Below are 16,839 nucleotides of genomic sequence, written 5' to 3'. Positions count from 1 at the left end.
AATGTTTATTTTCTTAATGGTGAAATTCTGCTCTGTATGAAATTCACATTGAATTATGAAAATGTACAATAATTCAGACTTCCCTTACATATTTACAGTTAAATCTACTTAAACACATTAATCTAGGCAACCTTTAATTATTTAGAGCTAATAAAAACCCCACTTTTTTTTTTCTAAACGTGATTTACATTTTGTAAAATCTTAGAATAATGTAACAAAATCATTTCCATATTGTTTAAGATGAAAATTTTTACTTGAAATTTTATTTGATGATGTAACTATTCTAGAGTCATCGTGGCTTGGACTTTTATAAGTCAAATTGCCAAAATAAGGAAAATTATGCATCAGCTGAATTACTTAAAAATGTAATATTGAAAATCATTTAAAAGAAAATTTAAGTGATGCTGATTTTTATAGTACTAATAGTGTTCTCATACTTTGCAAGAGATTTATAAAATTGTCATCTCTATCCTGAGATTAAGGAGTGCAACCATATTAATTGTAGCTCTATTACTGAGTCTGTCAATTGATGAAAATCTGTCAGTTCTTGTAAAATATAAGCAGTCAATAAATAACACAGATTATAGTCTTTCCTCTTCTCCAAACATCTGAAGCCTCAAGCAAACCTATTATAGTTGTTCAGTTGCAATTTTGATGACTTATTTGGTGATGCGCAGATGTAGGAATTCATCACGTTATCTAGCCATCAAAATACAGGGGAGGTTCAGGTTCCCCTGTTGCAGAACTCTGCTTCTTATAAAGGATGAGATAGTAAATATTTAAGACTTCCTGGGTCACATATACATTTCTGTTGAAAATTCTTGTTTGTTCATGTTTAACCGGAAAAAAATAAATACAAACCTCATCTTGAGCTTCTGGGCCGTAAGAAATAGATCGTGAGCTGGGTTTGGCTTGCAGTGGAGCGGTAGCTGGCCAGTCTCTGCACCTGTTGGAACTGCTCTTCGCTCCCTGGCTCGTCACGTAACCCCAGGTGTGTCTTATTTTTCTGATTATTCTCTATATTCATTATCCCTTTTCATTCACAACACTCCAAGAAAAGAGCTGCTCTTTTTATATTTTCACATAAGAAAAATGTCCTCAGCATTTATGTTTTTTTCAGAAAAAGTTTAAATATGGAGAAATTACTATACTATAAAGTTCAAAATGTGACTTGTCCAGATTTTGTGACCAAGCTGAAAATACAGTCAGCTACATTCTGAGGTTTATTTAGCTACAGATTATTGACCCCAAACTGAATTATAGCCTGGCACACCTAAACTCTAATGAATAGTTTTCTTTTAGAACAGTCATATTTTCTTTTTACCTCGTTCTGTCTGCTCTAACGGTTCTTGTGTGTGTTTATGTGTGATTTTGTCTAGCAATGCAAGCATCAAGTAGCTCTCTGTTAAGAAGTGATTTAATTTACATGTTTAAGTTGGAGAAAAAGAAAACAAATATAGTTATATGTAGACATAAATCCTGCACTTCTTAAATATGATTTTGTACTTGGACTTTTGATTCCATTACTAAGATAGAAACTTTCTCTTTAAAAAAAGGCAGGGCAAGAACAAGTTTGTAATGGGGTGGGGGAATATGCAAATATGTAATAGGCACAGGGATAGTATGGCTTGTTCAAGTTGGTTGGAAGTTACAGTGGGATTGGTGTCAACTGGGAAGGATGCAACAAGTTTGCAGATGGGGTTGACATTAACCCTGCTTGCTTGGCAAACCATCACTGAGGAATTCTTCCATAAGGACTTTTCAGTAAGATGCTACTAACATCGCGAGACCTAAGAGGAGAATCACTGTATCCCATTGTCTCCCTGGACTCTGAGCTAATCTTGAGTCCTACAGCACATCTTAAGGAATGGCCTCCGCCCCGCAGATGCAAACACAACATGGGGAACTGGACCACATAAAAAAACAAAACAAAACAAAACAAGAAAAAACAAAAGCAAAACATAGCTCAACCTTTATTTGTAGACTCACGATCAAACCTTTGAAACCCTATTCAGTATTCAAGAGAGTCAACAGGCCCTACGTGCCATTGTGTAAGCTAAGGAAGCTTCGCTATGGAATGTATTTTACTCCAAAGTAGCCCAGTTCACACCTGGAGTTTGATGCGCCTACATTTAGTTCAACAGCTTTCCCTGGATATAGTTTTCTTCTGAAACAACATTGAAAATCATCTTTAATTATTGTCAATTCTTTCTAAAATGGCTTTCTTAGTCAATCTGGTCTCTCAAATTTTAATTTTCCCTCTAATATTAGAGAGAAAACTTTAAATGAAGTGATCCATGTCTAACTTAAAAACCATGAATTTTTTTGTCATTTTGTTTTTTTAAAAAAAGAACCGAATCTGATACTGGTCATCCTGAAAACATCCAACTTGCTTTAGTGCCTTAGGCATTCATTAAGCATCTGGCCAGGTGTGACAAAGAAACTCTTCTTATTTTCCAAGAGGCAAACAATTAGGACGGCCCCAGGAGCCTTGTGGGCCCATCCTGGAGTTCCTGAAGCCAACCCCTACCCCAGAACACTCAGATCAAGAGAATATTTAGAGCAAGAATCTCTAAATTCTCCAAGATCTGCAGTGAAATGATGTCAGTTCCAGTTTACTCTTTATATAGGCTGGACCACTTGCATCTTTTCTATAATTTTTACAAGTAAAGTTGTAGCAAAATATTTTAGAAAGCAAACTTATAAGAAATTAAAATGGTGTCACTAGAAATATCAAAACAATGAGCACTCCGGAGCATGGCTGAGGAACGGGTGAAGAAATTAGCTACCGTAACAAATCACTAGAAATAACCCTCCCACAGCATATACGCATGCAAAAGGAATGTGATATTAGAGAGACTCAGTACAACTGACATATGTACATGGAGGTACAAAACACATGGTGGTCTGTAAATACAAATGAATTCCATCAGGTTGACTGTACAGAACATCAACAGAGACAGACTGCACTTACTTAACAACAGCAATTTTTGAGGGGGACAGTGGGGGAGTCTCATCCCGGAAAAATTAGCAAGAGAGGTATCATCAAAGAGCTAAAATTTTCTTTGGCATGGTAAAGGGGGAAATTGAGTTTACCAACTTATTTACATGACACTTCTCTGTATTTGTGGGTGATGCAATGCCATTTTGTTACATAAAGTTGTTCAATGTTTCTGAATATGCCTTCATATAAATATTTTATTCAGTATGTTGTATTTATGAATACAACAAACGATATCAAACACAGAAACTGTACAACGCAGACACACTCTTTGTATGTAGATTGAGTGATACACACCAACGGGTCTTGATAAACAGGTCCTACAACATGCAGTTCATCAGTGCTGTCCTCGTCCTGCAACAAGTCAGACCACACACAGAGGAAATGATCTAACTAAATTACAAATAACAAGGGCCCCTCTTCAGTACGTCTAAACATATATTAGAAGAAAGCATTTTGACATCCATTCATAGGGATAAATGCCCTTAGAGACAACTCATGTAAAAAACAAAACAGAGGTACACATCTACTGAAATCTCAGTCACTTACAAAAATAAATCATGTCATAATTTCAACCAATAAACAAGCTTGCAGGGGAAAAAGAAACCAGCAAGTTGGGCTATTACCAAAAACATATAGGTGGGGTTGTTTGGTTGTGTGTGTGTGTGTGTGCACGTGCACACGCACGCTGGGGTAAGCAGTGTCTGTAAGTCCATTTAATTGGAATTTCAAGTTAAGTTACTCATAGTTTGCCACATGTTATGGAATATAAGTCTTCCCTAAACAATTGCTTAATGCAATGCCTCTAATGTATTTTATCTTATCCTGTTAAGAACAATCGGGTTTAAAAGGTGTAAAGGGGAAACTAGGAGTGATCAAAAGAACCCTTTGTTGTATTTGTACGTTAGTAGTATTGACAACAAAGCTACTCAAATGTTACGCTAACTTTTTATTTATTAAAGTAGAATTCTATATGAAAATGAAATAAGCATGAACAGTTAAATTGATACTAAATCTTTAAACAGCTAAGCAGGCCAAAATTTTAAAATGCTGGGCAAGGGCTGTCATGGAGACTCAGAAAAGCGGAGGCAAAATAATTTCCCAGTAGATACAGTGCAGATGGGAGTAAACGGCGACTGGGTCACCCTTCCACGTGGAAATAATGACAAGAGGCCAGTACATGGATCCCGCATAGTTTTCTATAAATTGAGGTTCAGTTTGGTCTCAGTTAACTCTTCTGAGGAGAAAACATTGAAATTTATTAAGTATACACAGAGTTAACAAATATATTTCCAAACAGTTTAGTATGAAACATTTTGAAACTCTTGGTATCCAATACTGCGCATTTTGCAGGGTTTCTTCACTGTGTGGTCAACTATTGCCAGACTGGCCTTCCAGTAGTTAGGGGTCCTCCCTAAGCTCAGCGTTCAGCTATTCAATTCAAAAGGAAGGTAAGAAAGCAAAAGAAAACAACGGCAAAAAACAAAACCAAAACCAAAAACCTTGGATGGACTGAAAACCTGCTGTGTGAACGTGTTGGTTTGCCTTTATTTTTATCGAGAATAATTCAACAGACTGCATTCTGAGATCATGGCAAGGCACCTCTGACTCCGCCTTGGGACCGCGTGGCCCGGGAAGCCGAGTTAGAGGCATGGACCGGTGGAGACAAGTACCTGACTCAGCATGCTGGGCTAAAAAAAATACCTTTTGTTTTCTAATATGTTGAGTTTAAAAACTTGTCGTTAAACACCAAAAATATTAAAGTCTAATTTATAACTACCGTTTGCATTGCTGCTGCAGAAAAGAACACAACAGCGGCCTTGCCCATGCTCTGCTGAGTGAGGGAGGAACGCAGCCACAACCGGGGCGGCATTCAGCGCGGCTCGTTAGAAACGGGAGGGATTCGATCTGAAGTGGATTTAGGTAGCGCAATTCTTGTAGGTTGTAATTACGGATTTTTCTTTTCTTTTTTTTTTTTTTCCAAATAATGAGGATTCGTAGATGAAAAATGAACCTTAATCAGGCCTACAAGGCCTACAGAGTTCTTTGGACCCACTTTCCCAAAAACCAGTGGGTCTTGCTCGCTGGGCAAGGCAAATGTTACCATTACCAGTAAGCTTGTGATATGTAGAAAACACACACACACACACAAAGAAACTAGAGGGGGATGTCAAACCCAGATCAGAGAGGGCATCCCGTGACTGCGTTTGACCCCGCTTCTCACCCCGGCCGCGCCGGCCACCACAGCACAGTGTCTGCTTGTGGGTAGGGCGTATATGTGTGTTTAATTGATCGTGTGAGCCGGAGTCAACGCTCCTAATCTTTATAGATGCAATTTGTCATTATAGGTTTAGAAGGCCTTCTGATGCCCTGATCGCTCTCCGAACTAAGCCCACGGCAACCGTCACTATTCAGAGGAACACAATCCCTGCCAAAGGTCACGGACAGTGGAGCCAGCAGCCCTGTAAAAACGGGGAGAAGAGAAATCCAGAACAGCACAGGTTTACAGCATCTAACTAGAAATTACTCCAGAGTATCTGTGTGCTACAAAAATTGAACTTAAACACATGGATTTTGCTGAAACAGGACTCGAAAAGGATAATGGGTAGCTGTCAGCAGGCAAGGTATCGAGTGTACTTGTGAAGTGTGTCATTCACATGAAGTGCCACAGTCACAGAAAAGAGAGTAAAAAGGCATTCCATATCTGGTAGGGCATTCCATGGTCTGAGTTGAGCTGGTTATCCAGGTGTCTTCTGGCTGTGGGGGCGCAACCCGTTGAGATGAGATTTATCTGCTGGCGACCAGGAAGTTCGAGGCAGCGCAGAGCAAGCTTTCGCTTCCCTCCCGCTGCTCCTCGGCCCGGGAGCAGGAATGTCTGGCCAGGACAAATCGCTCAACGGTGCTCGGGGCGAGTGAGTCACAACACCTGTGGGGATCTGGCTATGTCGTCTTACTTTTGTTGACTGGTTTGCCTCCATTCATGATTGCGGACGCGCTTGTGCTTTTACTCGGCGTCACCCCGGCCTTCGGGACCGTTTCTCCCACGTCATGCAAAGATGGTTCTCGGTACATGGCGACTAGTGATGGGAGGAGGGCAGGGAGGCGGGGGAAAGGAGAGGAGCTGGTTAGGTTCACGCCCAGACCCCAGCGGTTCGCCCAGTCCTGTTTGCCCTGCTGTAACCCCGCTGGGAGGGAATTCCTGTCTGAAAGCAGTAAAATGCAGCCCCCAAACAAGCTGTTCCTTGCTTTGCATTCTCTGCTTTGTGCGTACCGAAATACGCACAAAGTTTCGTCCAGGACTGAAGGTGTCACTGGGAGCTGTGGCCTCTGTGTGGGATAAGATGTAACACACCCACACGCACGCGCCCCCCACAGGAAGGAGGTGAGAATGGGAAGCGTTTAACCTAATTCTCTTTGTTCAGAGAGAAAAACCACGACTCCCCTTTCATGGCACACTGATGTCAACACTTGGACCCTCATTCCCACTCGCCTTTTCCAGTCTAAGTATTTTCACTCCTAGGTCATTCAATCATTTTTCTCTCAAGCAGTGCAAAAACAACGTAATCAACATGACTGCCATCTCCAAAGCCACACAGAACAGTGAGAGAGGACTCGCTTTCCTTCAGCCAGAGCCTTCAGGAGCTCAGATTTCCACTCTTGCAATCATGCAGAGACCCTTACATAACTGAAGGCAAGTGGGGGGTGTTTTATACTTTATGCCTTATTTTCAGATATAATATTAAAAAATCCGAAATTGATGTCACATAAGGCAGAGGTGCAGATGGCAAGAGGGAAGTGGGAATGACGTCTGAGGGAGCTCTGAGGAGTTGCTTGAGTTGTATCTGGGGACATAATTAATCACCATACTTGATGTGGCTTTTTAGAAAATGATTCTAGGGAACACTGGGGAAGGGCATTTCAGGGGACTGAGGCTAGGGGAAAACTAGCTGCGTTAAAATCATCTGCCATCAGAAATATAAGTGAATTAGAGCTACTCAATCTCCTTTTTAGGCATTTGAAAGCTTATGATATTTTATGAAGACACCTTCTGTTTAGCTAGCAGGAAGCACCATATGCGTTCTGCACGTTCAAGGCGGTAGGATTTTACCATTTGCAAATGCATCACGTGATTTCTCAGCAGCACGCACACTTGAAAGTGCACGTGTACTGGGGCCGACAGTAAGTGACTCGCGAGTAGTGAAAGGGATTCATCCATATCCTTGAGGTTCTTTCCAACCCCTCACTCCCACTAGTCGTTCAGTTAGGAGAAAACAGCCTCACACTGTTACCCCTGAGTGTCTAAGACGTGAAGTTGTGTTAAGAAATACAAATGCCCAGAGCATCAGTAATCAATCAAGAATCAAATTTGCCTTAACACATCCAATGATGGAATTTACATCCTGTATGAGTTTGGAAACTTCAAAATTAATTTTCCTCTACCAATTACACTATGTGATAACCTCTGTCTTTATACTACCCCCTTAACTGTTTTTAGAGTGCTTCTGTCTACTAATTACTTGAAATAACTTTCTCTTCTTCACATATACATAAACACACAGACACACAACAGTTCAGTATATGCTTAAAATAGAGAGTTATATTGTTCCACCACATCTTTAGAGTCTCAGCCTCCTCTCTGGAAATCTGATCAAAGGAAATGTGAAGGCTTCAGTGTTTTTAGGTAAACGTAAAAGAACGAAGAACCACATTTGAATTTACTAAACAATTATGCAGTCTGGAAGGGAGCTATCTAACATCAACAAGTTCTTTAAAGACCAACTATTAACTCTTCATTTCCTGTAATTATGCTAAGTCACAAGCACGTGGTTACTTTCAGCCGGATAACAGCAAAGTGAAAAAATACTTTAAAAATCCGTAATATTCAAAACTTGGTTTTTCTTATATATCTATTGTCACAGATGCAGATTCGTAATGTCATTACAGAGTCAACATTTTTTAATTAATTAAAATTATTTAGGGGCTAGAGAGGTTGGGGCAGTGAGGAGCTGAACCATTAGAATGAGTAGAGAGGGAGTTTTTCTGGATTTTTAAATTAATGGAATATATATATCTGTGTGTGTGTGTATATATATATAGAGAGAGAGAGAGAGAGAGTGAGAGACAGAGAGAGAGAGAGAGAGAGAGAACATACACACATATACATATATACAGTAAAGCGTACAGATCTTAAATGCACAATTTAAGTAGGTACCTGTGGGATCACCAAGCAGATCAAGATAAAGAGCATTTCCACAATCCCATGAAGGTTCTTTGTGGCCATGGTAGAGTCATCAATGTGAAAAATAAATGTGTAAGAGATCTGACAGGAACGAAGCATCCATGACACTCACCTTCCAATGGCTTGGGTAGAAAATGGGCTGCTGGTTTGGTTTTCTTTACTCTGTTTCCTTTCATAACTTGCCCTTCCTTATTCAATCCCAAAAACCAGGCTCTACCAGATTCCTGTTGTCTGTACAGCATAGATGAGTAGATTACATAATAGTTTTCAAAAACAGATTCTTTGAACTTGCATTCAGGGGTAAAAAGTTCCTGTGGAGAGAAAAGGAAGAAATGAAAGAGGGAAGAATGCGAGATTCCAGGTGCCTCCTCTTCATTCTTCCAGAAACTTGCCAACCACGGCCGACGAGTCAGCCCTTGGGCAGGGATGACCAGAAGGACCTCTTCCTGCAGGCGCTAATTGTCCATTCACTTCTATCAGTGTACAATGAATAGAGAAGACAGGGCTACTTTGGGGAATAGAGATATATATATATGTCCAAATGTATGGATGTCTTTTAATTAGAAAATAGAAGACACGCGCAAACTCAAAATAGTTTCACTTGAACAGAATACAATTCAACCAGGGTATAACCAGAAACAGCACAATAAAGTAGCCTCCTCTGTCCACAATAAACTGAACAAAAATTAAATACACATTTAAGCTATTTGCTAACCTATTTACAGTATTTCCAAAGGAATGATTGTGTGAAACCTTAAGAGTTGCCAGTTGTTCACTGGCTCACTGATATTCCAGGGTGATACATTGTACCTACAAAGAGACCAACTGATACCTCAGACTAGCATCATGACAATCAGCTGGCACACAAACTAGACCCTGGAGCTGAGGCCCAGTGTCATGTTAGCTGCTCAGAGTGACAGGAGCCAAAAATAACGACCGAAGTCCATGGTTTGGGGCCCTCCCTGGAACTCTTGAAGAGAAACATCAACAGCTGGCTTGACTAAAACCCACCCAGCATTTCTGGAAAGAGTACCGTGAGTTAAACACTATGATTCTCGATGCCATGAACTGTACTGATGGATGAATAACACACAGCTTGCTACTTTATGATTATCACTAATAACACAAAAACTGGTGGATGAGTTTTGCATACTTCTAAAATTTAACTCACAAAGGCATTTCTGATAGAACTCTATTACAAATAATTAAAAAAACCAACCTTCCTAGGTACAGACCATGAAAATCACTTAACTGGTTTTTGTGGCTATTCTAAATATGCTCAACACAGCTATTCCATATTTAAGAAATACTGACGTCAAACAGAACTTTATTGTCATTGCTTTAAAAAATATCACATACTTAAAAATTTTTTCACCTTAATAGATATTTATGACTGCAGAAAACAGTAACTCTCATTTTTCTTTTAAAAAGTTATTTTCTATATACATTCTGAAAAACACATCCTTTAGGGTCTAAAAAATAAAATTTCTTAAGAGTTAAAGTTATGCTAACCATAATAGAGAATGTGACATTATTGCCTGTGGAAATGTTCTTTCGGTATTTCCCATGAGAGTGTCAATTATCAAATAGTGTCTCTTGCAGGAGACAATTCATTGAGTGTCCCATAACTTTAATTCACTGAAAGCTAATTGTTTTCCAAAGGGAAAAGGTTTTGTTAATTGCAGAATCTTTTCCTGACAAAGATGGTAGCTAGGTGATTAATCTGATGAGATTAACATAGCCAAAAGACAGGGTGAGCCCCCTCCCAAGGGGGTTTATGTAGACCTTCATTTCTTCCAGATGATGCTACCTCAGGTTTGACTAAGATGCCATCCTAATAAATGTTCTGGTCTTCCACTAATTCTGTTTCTCCAAATATCCTCCGATCAGTTCTCTCACTAATAAATGATGGTCTCGGTGAGTCAGTCTCCAGGCCATGCCTCAGAGAAGAGACTGATAAAAGGGTTCATGTTCACACATTTGTGTGGTGAGAAGAAGAAAATGGAAAGCTGTAAATCTGGCTTGTGCTCAAAAGACTAATAAATATAACATATTGGCTGAACAGTACCTTCTAGAACAAACAGATCAGACTCTGGCAGGTCATTCGTCTTTGTATTGAGATAGGCCAAGGCATCCAAGCGTATTATTTACTGGTTAAAACCTGTCCTGGAACCAACTGGGACTGGGTTTGGGAAAAGCTGACCCAGTAGGTCGCTCAGGGCAGAGAAGCTGGTCCTGCCTGCTAGGATTTCTGGTCTCTGCCCAGAGTTTACCTTTACCTTATTAAGAGGATCACAGACCTTACTCTCAAGACAGGAAGGCCTCCAGCTTTGGGAATGCAGGTTCCCAGGGGAGTCAGCCTTTCCTTATGTCCGTCTGATCCCCACGGCGGTAATGCAGGAAACATGGCGGACGCTGCGTGAGTTACCATCAGCAACTGAGAAGTGTGCTGTCTCTGTTCTAAACTGACTGAGTTGAATATGAAAGATGAAGACCCTTGGTGTGGAAGAAGCCATTTATCTCAGAGTATAGCTGAGTATACCTCTAACACAGTCTTTTTAGATAAAATGTTTGCATCTTAGGGCTCTAAGGATGTCAATAACACAGCCCCTTTCTGTGAGCTGTGCCAGTGACTTCACAGATAGGTGGCTCTGTCTTCCACAGTGAGAGCCATTGCCTTCAGGTGATCGTGATGGCAAATGCTGGTTTGTCCTTCTTTAGTCTTGGTTAAATAATTAATTTGCATACACATACTCATATGCACGCACACTACATTCAAAGCTACTTCTGTCTAATGCTTTTTGCTAGACTTCTCTAGACTTCTCAAGAATATACACTGCTCATCAATTATTGGAATCCAAATAACCCTACCATTCCCAGGAGAACTGATAGGACTAAGGAAAGTTGAGACTGGCTACAACTTATCACTGTCATAAGGGACAAAGATACTTTCAATATGCAAATGGGAGGCGGAGGAGTAGAGTGACTACAAACACATCTGTGGAATCAGACCTGCTGGGTTCAACCCTGACCCCACTCCTTACTAGCTGTGTGTCCTTGGGAAAATCACTTAATCTCTGGGCTTCAGTTTCCTCATCTCTGAAAACTGGTACAAAATTCATAGGATAATAGGGTGGTTGGGAGAATTAAGTGAATTAATACATGCCACATATTTAGAAGAGGACCTGACACATAGTAAAAACTCAGTATTTATTCTAAAAAAATTCCCCATTATTTATAGTCAAAAATAACCCTGTATCAGTTATTCCAAGCCTATCAACATTTCAGCAAACCAAAATTCAGCTAAATGATTAGTCAATGAGCACGAGTTTATATCAGATACCAAGCTTGGCATCAAATCTAGCAACATGAATACATTCAAAACAAACGAGATTCTTCTTGGAAGAATCTTATAAAAGCGCATGTGCTTAGAAAAATAACAGTACAATGCAATATTTGCTGTGGCAAACTTACCTTCCAAATACTAGACCAACTATAGGTGGGGCAAATGGTATTGTGAAGGATGAGAGCTAGCCAATGCCTTGGTACACTGGGGAAACTACAGTTATTCCCTCACTGAGGCTCTGTAGGGGCAGAAGTGCAGAACAATGTGGCAGCTTGGAGAATGGGATAAAAGGTCTCACACACACTGATAAACAGGTTAGACTTATAAGCGAGAGGCAGACATGCAGTTCTCGCATAAGCAAGGGAATAATTGACTGACCAGTGTTTTATAAATCTGTTGTCCATGTGGAGGATGGTTTGAGAAGTTAATAACACTTATATATTGATATATTGAAGCCTAATCTCTTGCAAAATGGACTTGAAATCTGCTTGTAGAACATGGGCAGTTGTGTATTCATGTAAGTAATTAATATTAATTTAATAATCAAGGACACACAAAGTAAGGGGAGAGACACCACCAGGATTATGACGTTATTAAATTGATTTCTGAACTTCTTAGGAGCCAAGGCAAAAAAAGAAAGGCCGTATGTTACAAAAATTACCGAAGAGAGAAAATCTTTCCTTTTTCTTGGCACTAAATTCTAAAAGGTACTTCCTTGCAAGGAAAAAGTGATATTGACCAAATAAACAAAACATAACACACAACATGAGCACAAAACGCTCTTGATAGTAACATATGACGGCCACAGTCCCAGTTCTGTACGCTTAAGACGGAGCAATGGAGGGAATAGCCCCATAGGTGGGATTGGAGATGATGGGATTCCCCAGGGATCATGGCCACAGCCGGGACGACAAACTCAAATGCCTAAACTGACCAGGCAGTTACAAGAGTGAAGCAAGCTGGCGCAACCAGAGCACCCAGCACTGCGTGAGGATAGATGCCTCTACCTCAGGCTCAGACTTGAGGAGCCGGAGAGAATGGTAGAAAGGATGATGGTTCTCATGGGAAAAGAGAAAACAGATCTTTAGAAGGTCTGGTTTTTCAAAGGAAGTAAAAAAATCCAGGTTTTTGGAGAAAAATCTCCTTTTTATGGTGGCAACTATTTCTTTGTTCTTGTTTTTGTTTTTCAATACAGCATGGGCCAAGGGTCTGAGATGGACCCGTGGATCACTTTGAGACCTCCGATGCAGAGTGACAAGAGAAGTACTAAAGAAAGAAGGTCCAGGATTAACAGATACAAACTACTGCATATGAAACAGATAGAGAGCAAAGTCCTACTGTATAGCACAGGGAACTACATTCAATAGCTTGTCATAACCTACAATGAAAAAGAATATGAAAAAGAATATATATATGTATAACTGAATCACTAGTCTGTCCAATAGAAACTAACACAACATTGTAAATCAACAATACTTCAATTAAAAAAAAAAAAAAAGAGAGAAAGCGAAGTCCCCGGGTGGCTTATCAGCCCAGCCCTAACTTAATCGCTGGTTTTTATACATTTGAGTAATACCATGATTGTGCCAGTGACATACTCTGAAACTGGCAGGGATAACATGGGAATACTCATTTAAATTTAAGCTCAACTATAAACGCCTCGGAACTGCCAAAATGAAATAGACAAGGAGTTTGATGTGTCTTTTTCTCCTCTTGCCTGCCTATATTTAGAGCCACCAACACCACCACAACTAAATCAACAACAGTTGAGTTCCAGCAGAAGCTTAAATATTAATTTGTAGCCTTGCCAAACGAAATCGTCAAATCACAGAACAGAAAAACGCAACAATTAAACAAAAATTTCATATCTCCTTTTATGTTGTGGTTGTTTTGAAATGAAAGCTCCATCTGCGATGTACTCATTATCTTAACAGTAGCAGCAGGATTCCTCTTGGGAGGGGAACGCCTTTGTTGAGGAAAATACTGCGGTGGGCCATTTGCATGCTCAAGGCTGGGCTTCTGGGTTCAGGATGAAGAGGAGAGGGTGGAGGGAAGAGAGGGTCCATGTTTCATAATTTGTAACCAATGAATGAGCCATAAACCCAGATAGCTCAGCAGAATAATAACCTACTAACTAACAGTGACCTTAGAAATCTCACCCAGTGGTCAGCCACCTACAGTCCCCGGCCAAGTTCACGCTACAAAGTCCAGAGGTGAGTTGTTGAGATTGTCCAGCCTGAGAAGCTGCAATGTTTACTGTACGGTCTTTTGATTAAAAATTCTGCCAACCTCGACCTAAAGTAAATTTTGAGGACTTTCCAACCCAGGGGATTGAGGGAGGGCTTGTTAATCTAGTATCAAATGCTCCCAAACTAAACTTGGATTGCACTTATCTTTGTGTATCCAAATGCATACAATTTGAATCAGAATTTTCATCAGAGTTGCATCCCTGGACAAGCCTTTATGATGTGTTACGAGCCCAGGCTTCCTATAAGAGTACGTTAGTGCCAGTCCACAGATTCCACGCTGTTACGGCCTCGCCTTTGTGGTTACCTATGACTACATGAAAATTACATTTGTTTAATAACTACAGGTTTGCCTAGCACCAGTACCACCATTATTTTGAAGGGGGAATATAAAAAGAAACATTGCAGACAAATTTCTAGCATTTATCAGAATACAAGGCAATTCCAAAATAGATTAAAAAGAGAGAATAGAGAAATGATATTAGACACAGGGCAGCAAGTAGCACATAATGAATGCACAGTAAATAATAGCTATTAATATTCTATTATTCTAATCTATATTCTGGAATCAAAAACTCAGTCCCCTCCCATAAACAGCCTAATAATGGCCCTGCCCCTGGACTTCTTGTGATTATTTCCTCCTAGACTTAAACTGAGAGGAGGAGGGAGCCTCAGGTTCAAAGTTCTTACTTGAAAAATAACAAATCAGAAAGGTTTCTTGCACATATCAAATAAGAGGGGTGGGAAATTATTGTAAGCTATAAATTGAATTCTAAACTGTAGCTATATTTATAATCTATGGCTGAATTTAGAATCTAAAAATTGAATTAAAAAGTACAACTCAAATATTAGTTATTATCATGAACAGGGTAGTAGTTTTTTATTCTTAACGGGTTTCAACTTAATTAGACATAACTTTATATGTAAATCTCAATGACCCATTTAGCCTATATTCTCAGTTAGTTTTTCCTTCTCTTTCTACTTTGTGGAGATGTAGTCTACAAGAGTTTATCATGAAGTCTGCAGAGATTTATCCTAATCTCTTTCATCTTCTAAAATTTTAAAATAAAAAATATCCTTTAATGCTACTCGTCTGATATCACCCAGTTCTTTAAAAAGAAGTGCAGAACACTCTTAAGATTACATACAAAGGGAAGAATAGTCTGACCTTTTGAAAGATTTTAGTCATGAATTTTGAAATGAAAAAGAATTTGTAGTTAATGCTCAGAAGCAGAAAATTTAGTTGACCTATGCACTGTATTTATCTGAAATTCTACATAATCAAATATATATAATGCTGGGTTGTGACTAATGTCCACAGGGAGAAAAAAATTATTTCAAACTAAAGCATAATTATTTAAATGTTTAAAAGGCAGCTTTTGTTTAATTATAGGACTAGTGATTTTAAATATATTCCCACCAACAAAGCAGTCTCCACAAGTACACATACTTAAAGGGCCAGAAGCTGTTACTAAAGTAGCTTCTGTGGAAACAAAATTGTAAATAAAGGCTTTCTTTTTTCCAGTAAAGATATTATTTGACATTTAGTGATGTCTGACATATATATTTTTTAGATATAGTATTTCATTTACTAAATATTGTATTTTTAAAATATTATTTTATATTTAATATGTATTTTATTTTTATGCCCTATGTTTTTTAAGAAATTGTGGCAAGAACAACTTTTACTTATTATAATGATTCAATATTAAATAATTTAATTATTTTATGTATTTAATACAAGTATGTACTTTATATATTTTAATATACATTATACGTGTGTCTAGAATTATATATATGTCTGTCATTGCTACTTAATTTGTGGTAGTCAGGGATCTATAGCAATTTCCTCCACCTGGGAACTTGTTAGAGATGCAGATTTCCAGTCCTGGTAGCTGACCTACAGAATCAGAATTTGCATCTTAACAAGACCCTAGGTTATTTGTAAGTTTAGGATGAGAGCTTAGGATGCATTCGTATATGTTCTTGTTACCACACAGAAAAAATAAATGATCATGAAATTTTAGTAAATATCAATTAAATTGGCCTTATTCATAAGCTTGGTACTATTTCTTAAGATTAGTATAAAATTTATTAAAACAAGAAAATGGAAACAAAATATAAAATATTTACAGTACATCTTTAAATAAGAAACCTTAAGACTAATATTAAAATATGTGCCAACTGGTTCTATAATGTTAAATCTGTTTTCTCTAGAATATAGACATGTATAAATTCTTAAAATAATAATGCTTTAACATGAACAGATGGTATCAGTGCTATAAATATTAGCAAAAAAAATCACAAAATAAATATGCTTAAGAATGTATTAATACGGCCATATAACATTCTCACAATTTGTCAGTGCTTAAGAGTGAATGCCTCAAAATAATAATAGTAATAATTTAATAGCTACAGCTGAAACTTAAATTGTGCATACTTTTGTACCCACCACTGTTCTACGCATTTACATAATCAAAGAATTATTCCTCACGATAATCCATTGAGATTGGTACCATTATTATCCCCATTTTAGAAATGAAGAAACTGAGCCCAGAAGGGTTAAGTAACTTGCCCAAGAACATTAATTATAGTCAAGATAAATAATTTAATTATTCCTATTCAATTTATCATTCAACCGAAGAGATGTACTTTTTGAGATATGTGATCAATTACAAAATGGCCCAAATTCTTCACCCTCCTCAGATCAAAGCTCTTTAGCTATAATTTGACTTGTCTTCTCACTGTGCACTAAGGTGAAGCGCATAGAGGCTTGATAAGCACTTGGACAATTGGGTTTGCCCTCTCTCTGCCTCCTCCACCGTCAGGAGAGCATGCCTGGGCTAGCCTGTGGGAGGAGACACGTGTGGAATAAAATAGAGCATCTTACTGGAATAAAAGAGGTCAGCTTCTTATGAGAATCACCGACACTGAAGGGGTGACATGCAGAGGAAGCCCGCGTAGTACGGAAATAAATACCTGAGGATAGTCTTGCTTTGATGTTGCT

At 38.7% G+C, this 16,839-nt stretch overlaps 1 protein-coding gene and 1 long non-coding RNA gene across 6 annotated transcripts in view; one reads left to right on the top strand and one right to left on the bottom strand.

Annotated features, from left to right (window-relative positions):
• The first annotated feature begins 713 nt into the window (after nucleotides 1-713).
• LOC116668649 lies at nucleotides 714-5,477 on the top strand. The gene is made up of 3 exons (XR_004325882.1): nucleotides 714-991; nucleotides 4,802-4,924; nucleotides 5,350-5,477. It is a non-coding gene; the product is annotated as an uncharacterized LOC116668649 (long non-coding RNA).
• Nucleotides 1,601-16,839, bottom strand: part of FGF14 (fibroblast growth factor 14) — a 534,916-nt gene continuing 519,677 nt past the window's right edge. For all 5 annotated transcript variants that reach the window (XM_006195189.3, XM_032496712.1, XM_032496713.1 and 2 more), the window contains 2 exons: nucleotides 8,353-8,551; nucleotides 1,601-6,078 (listed from right to left, as the gene is read on the bottom strand). In XM_006195189.3, the coding sequence (XP_006195251.1) occupies nucleotides 5,942-6,078; nucleotides 8,353-8,551 (336 nt within the window). In that variant the 3' untranslated portion in view covers nucleotides 1,601-5,941. The remainder of the gene's footprint in view (nucleotides 6,079-8,352; nucleotides 8,552-16,839) is intronic.

This window comes from Camelus ferus, chromosome 14, assembly GCF_009834535.1.
Source record: "Camelus ferus isolate YT-003-E chromosome 14, BCGSAC_Cfer_1.0, whole genome shotgun sequence".
NCBI lineage: Eukaryota > Metazoa > Chordata > Mammalia > Artiodactyla > Camelidae > Camelus > Camelus ferus.
The sequence above is the reverse complement of the archived record's forward strand: the minus strand, read 5'-3'. Positions and strand labels throughout refer to the sequence as shown.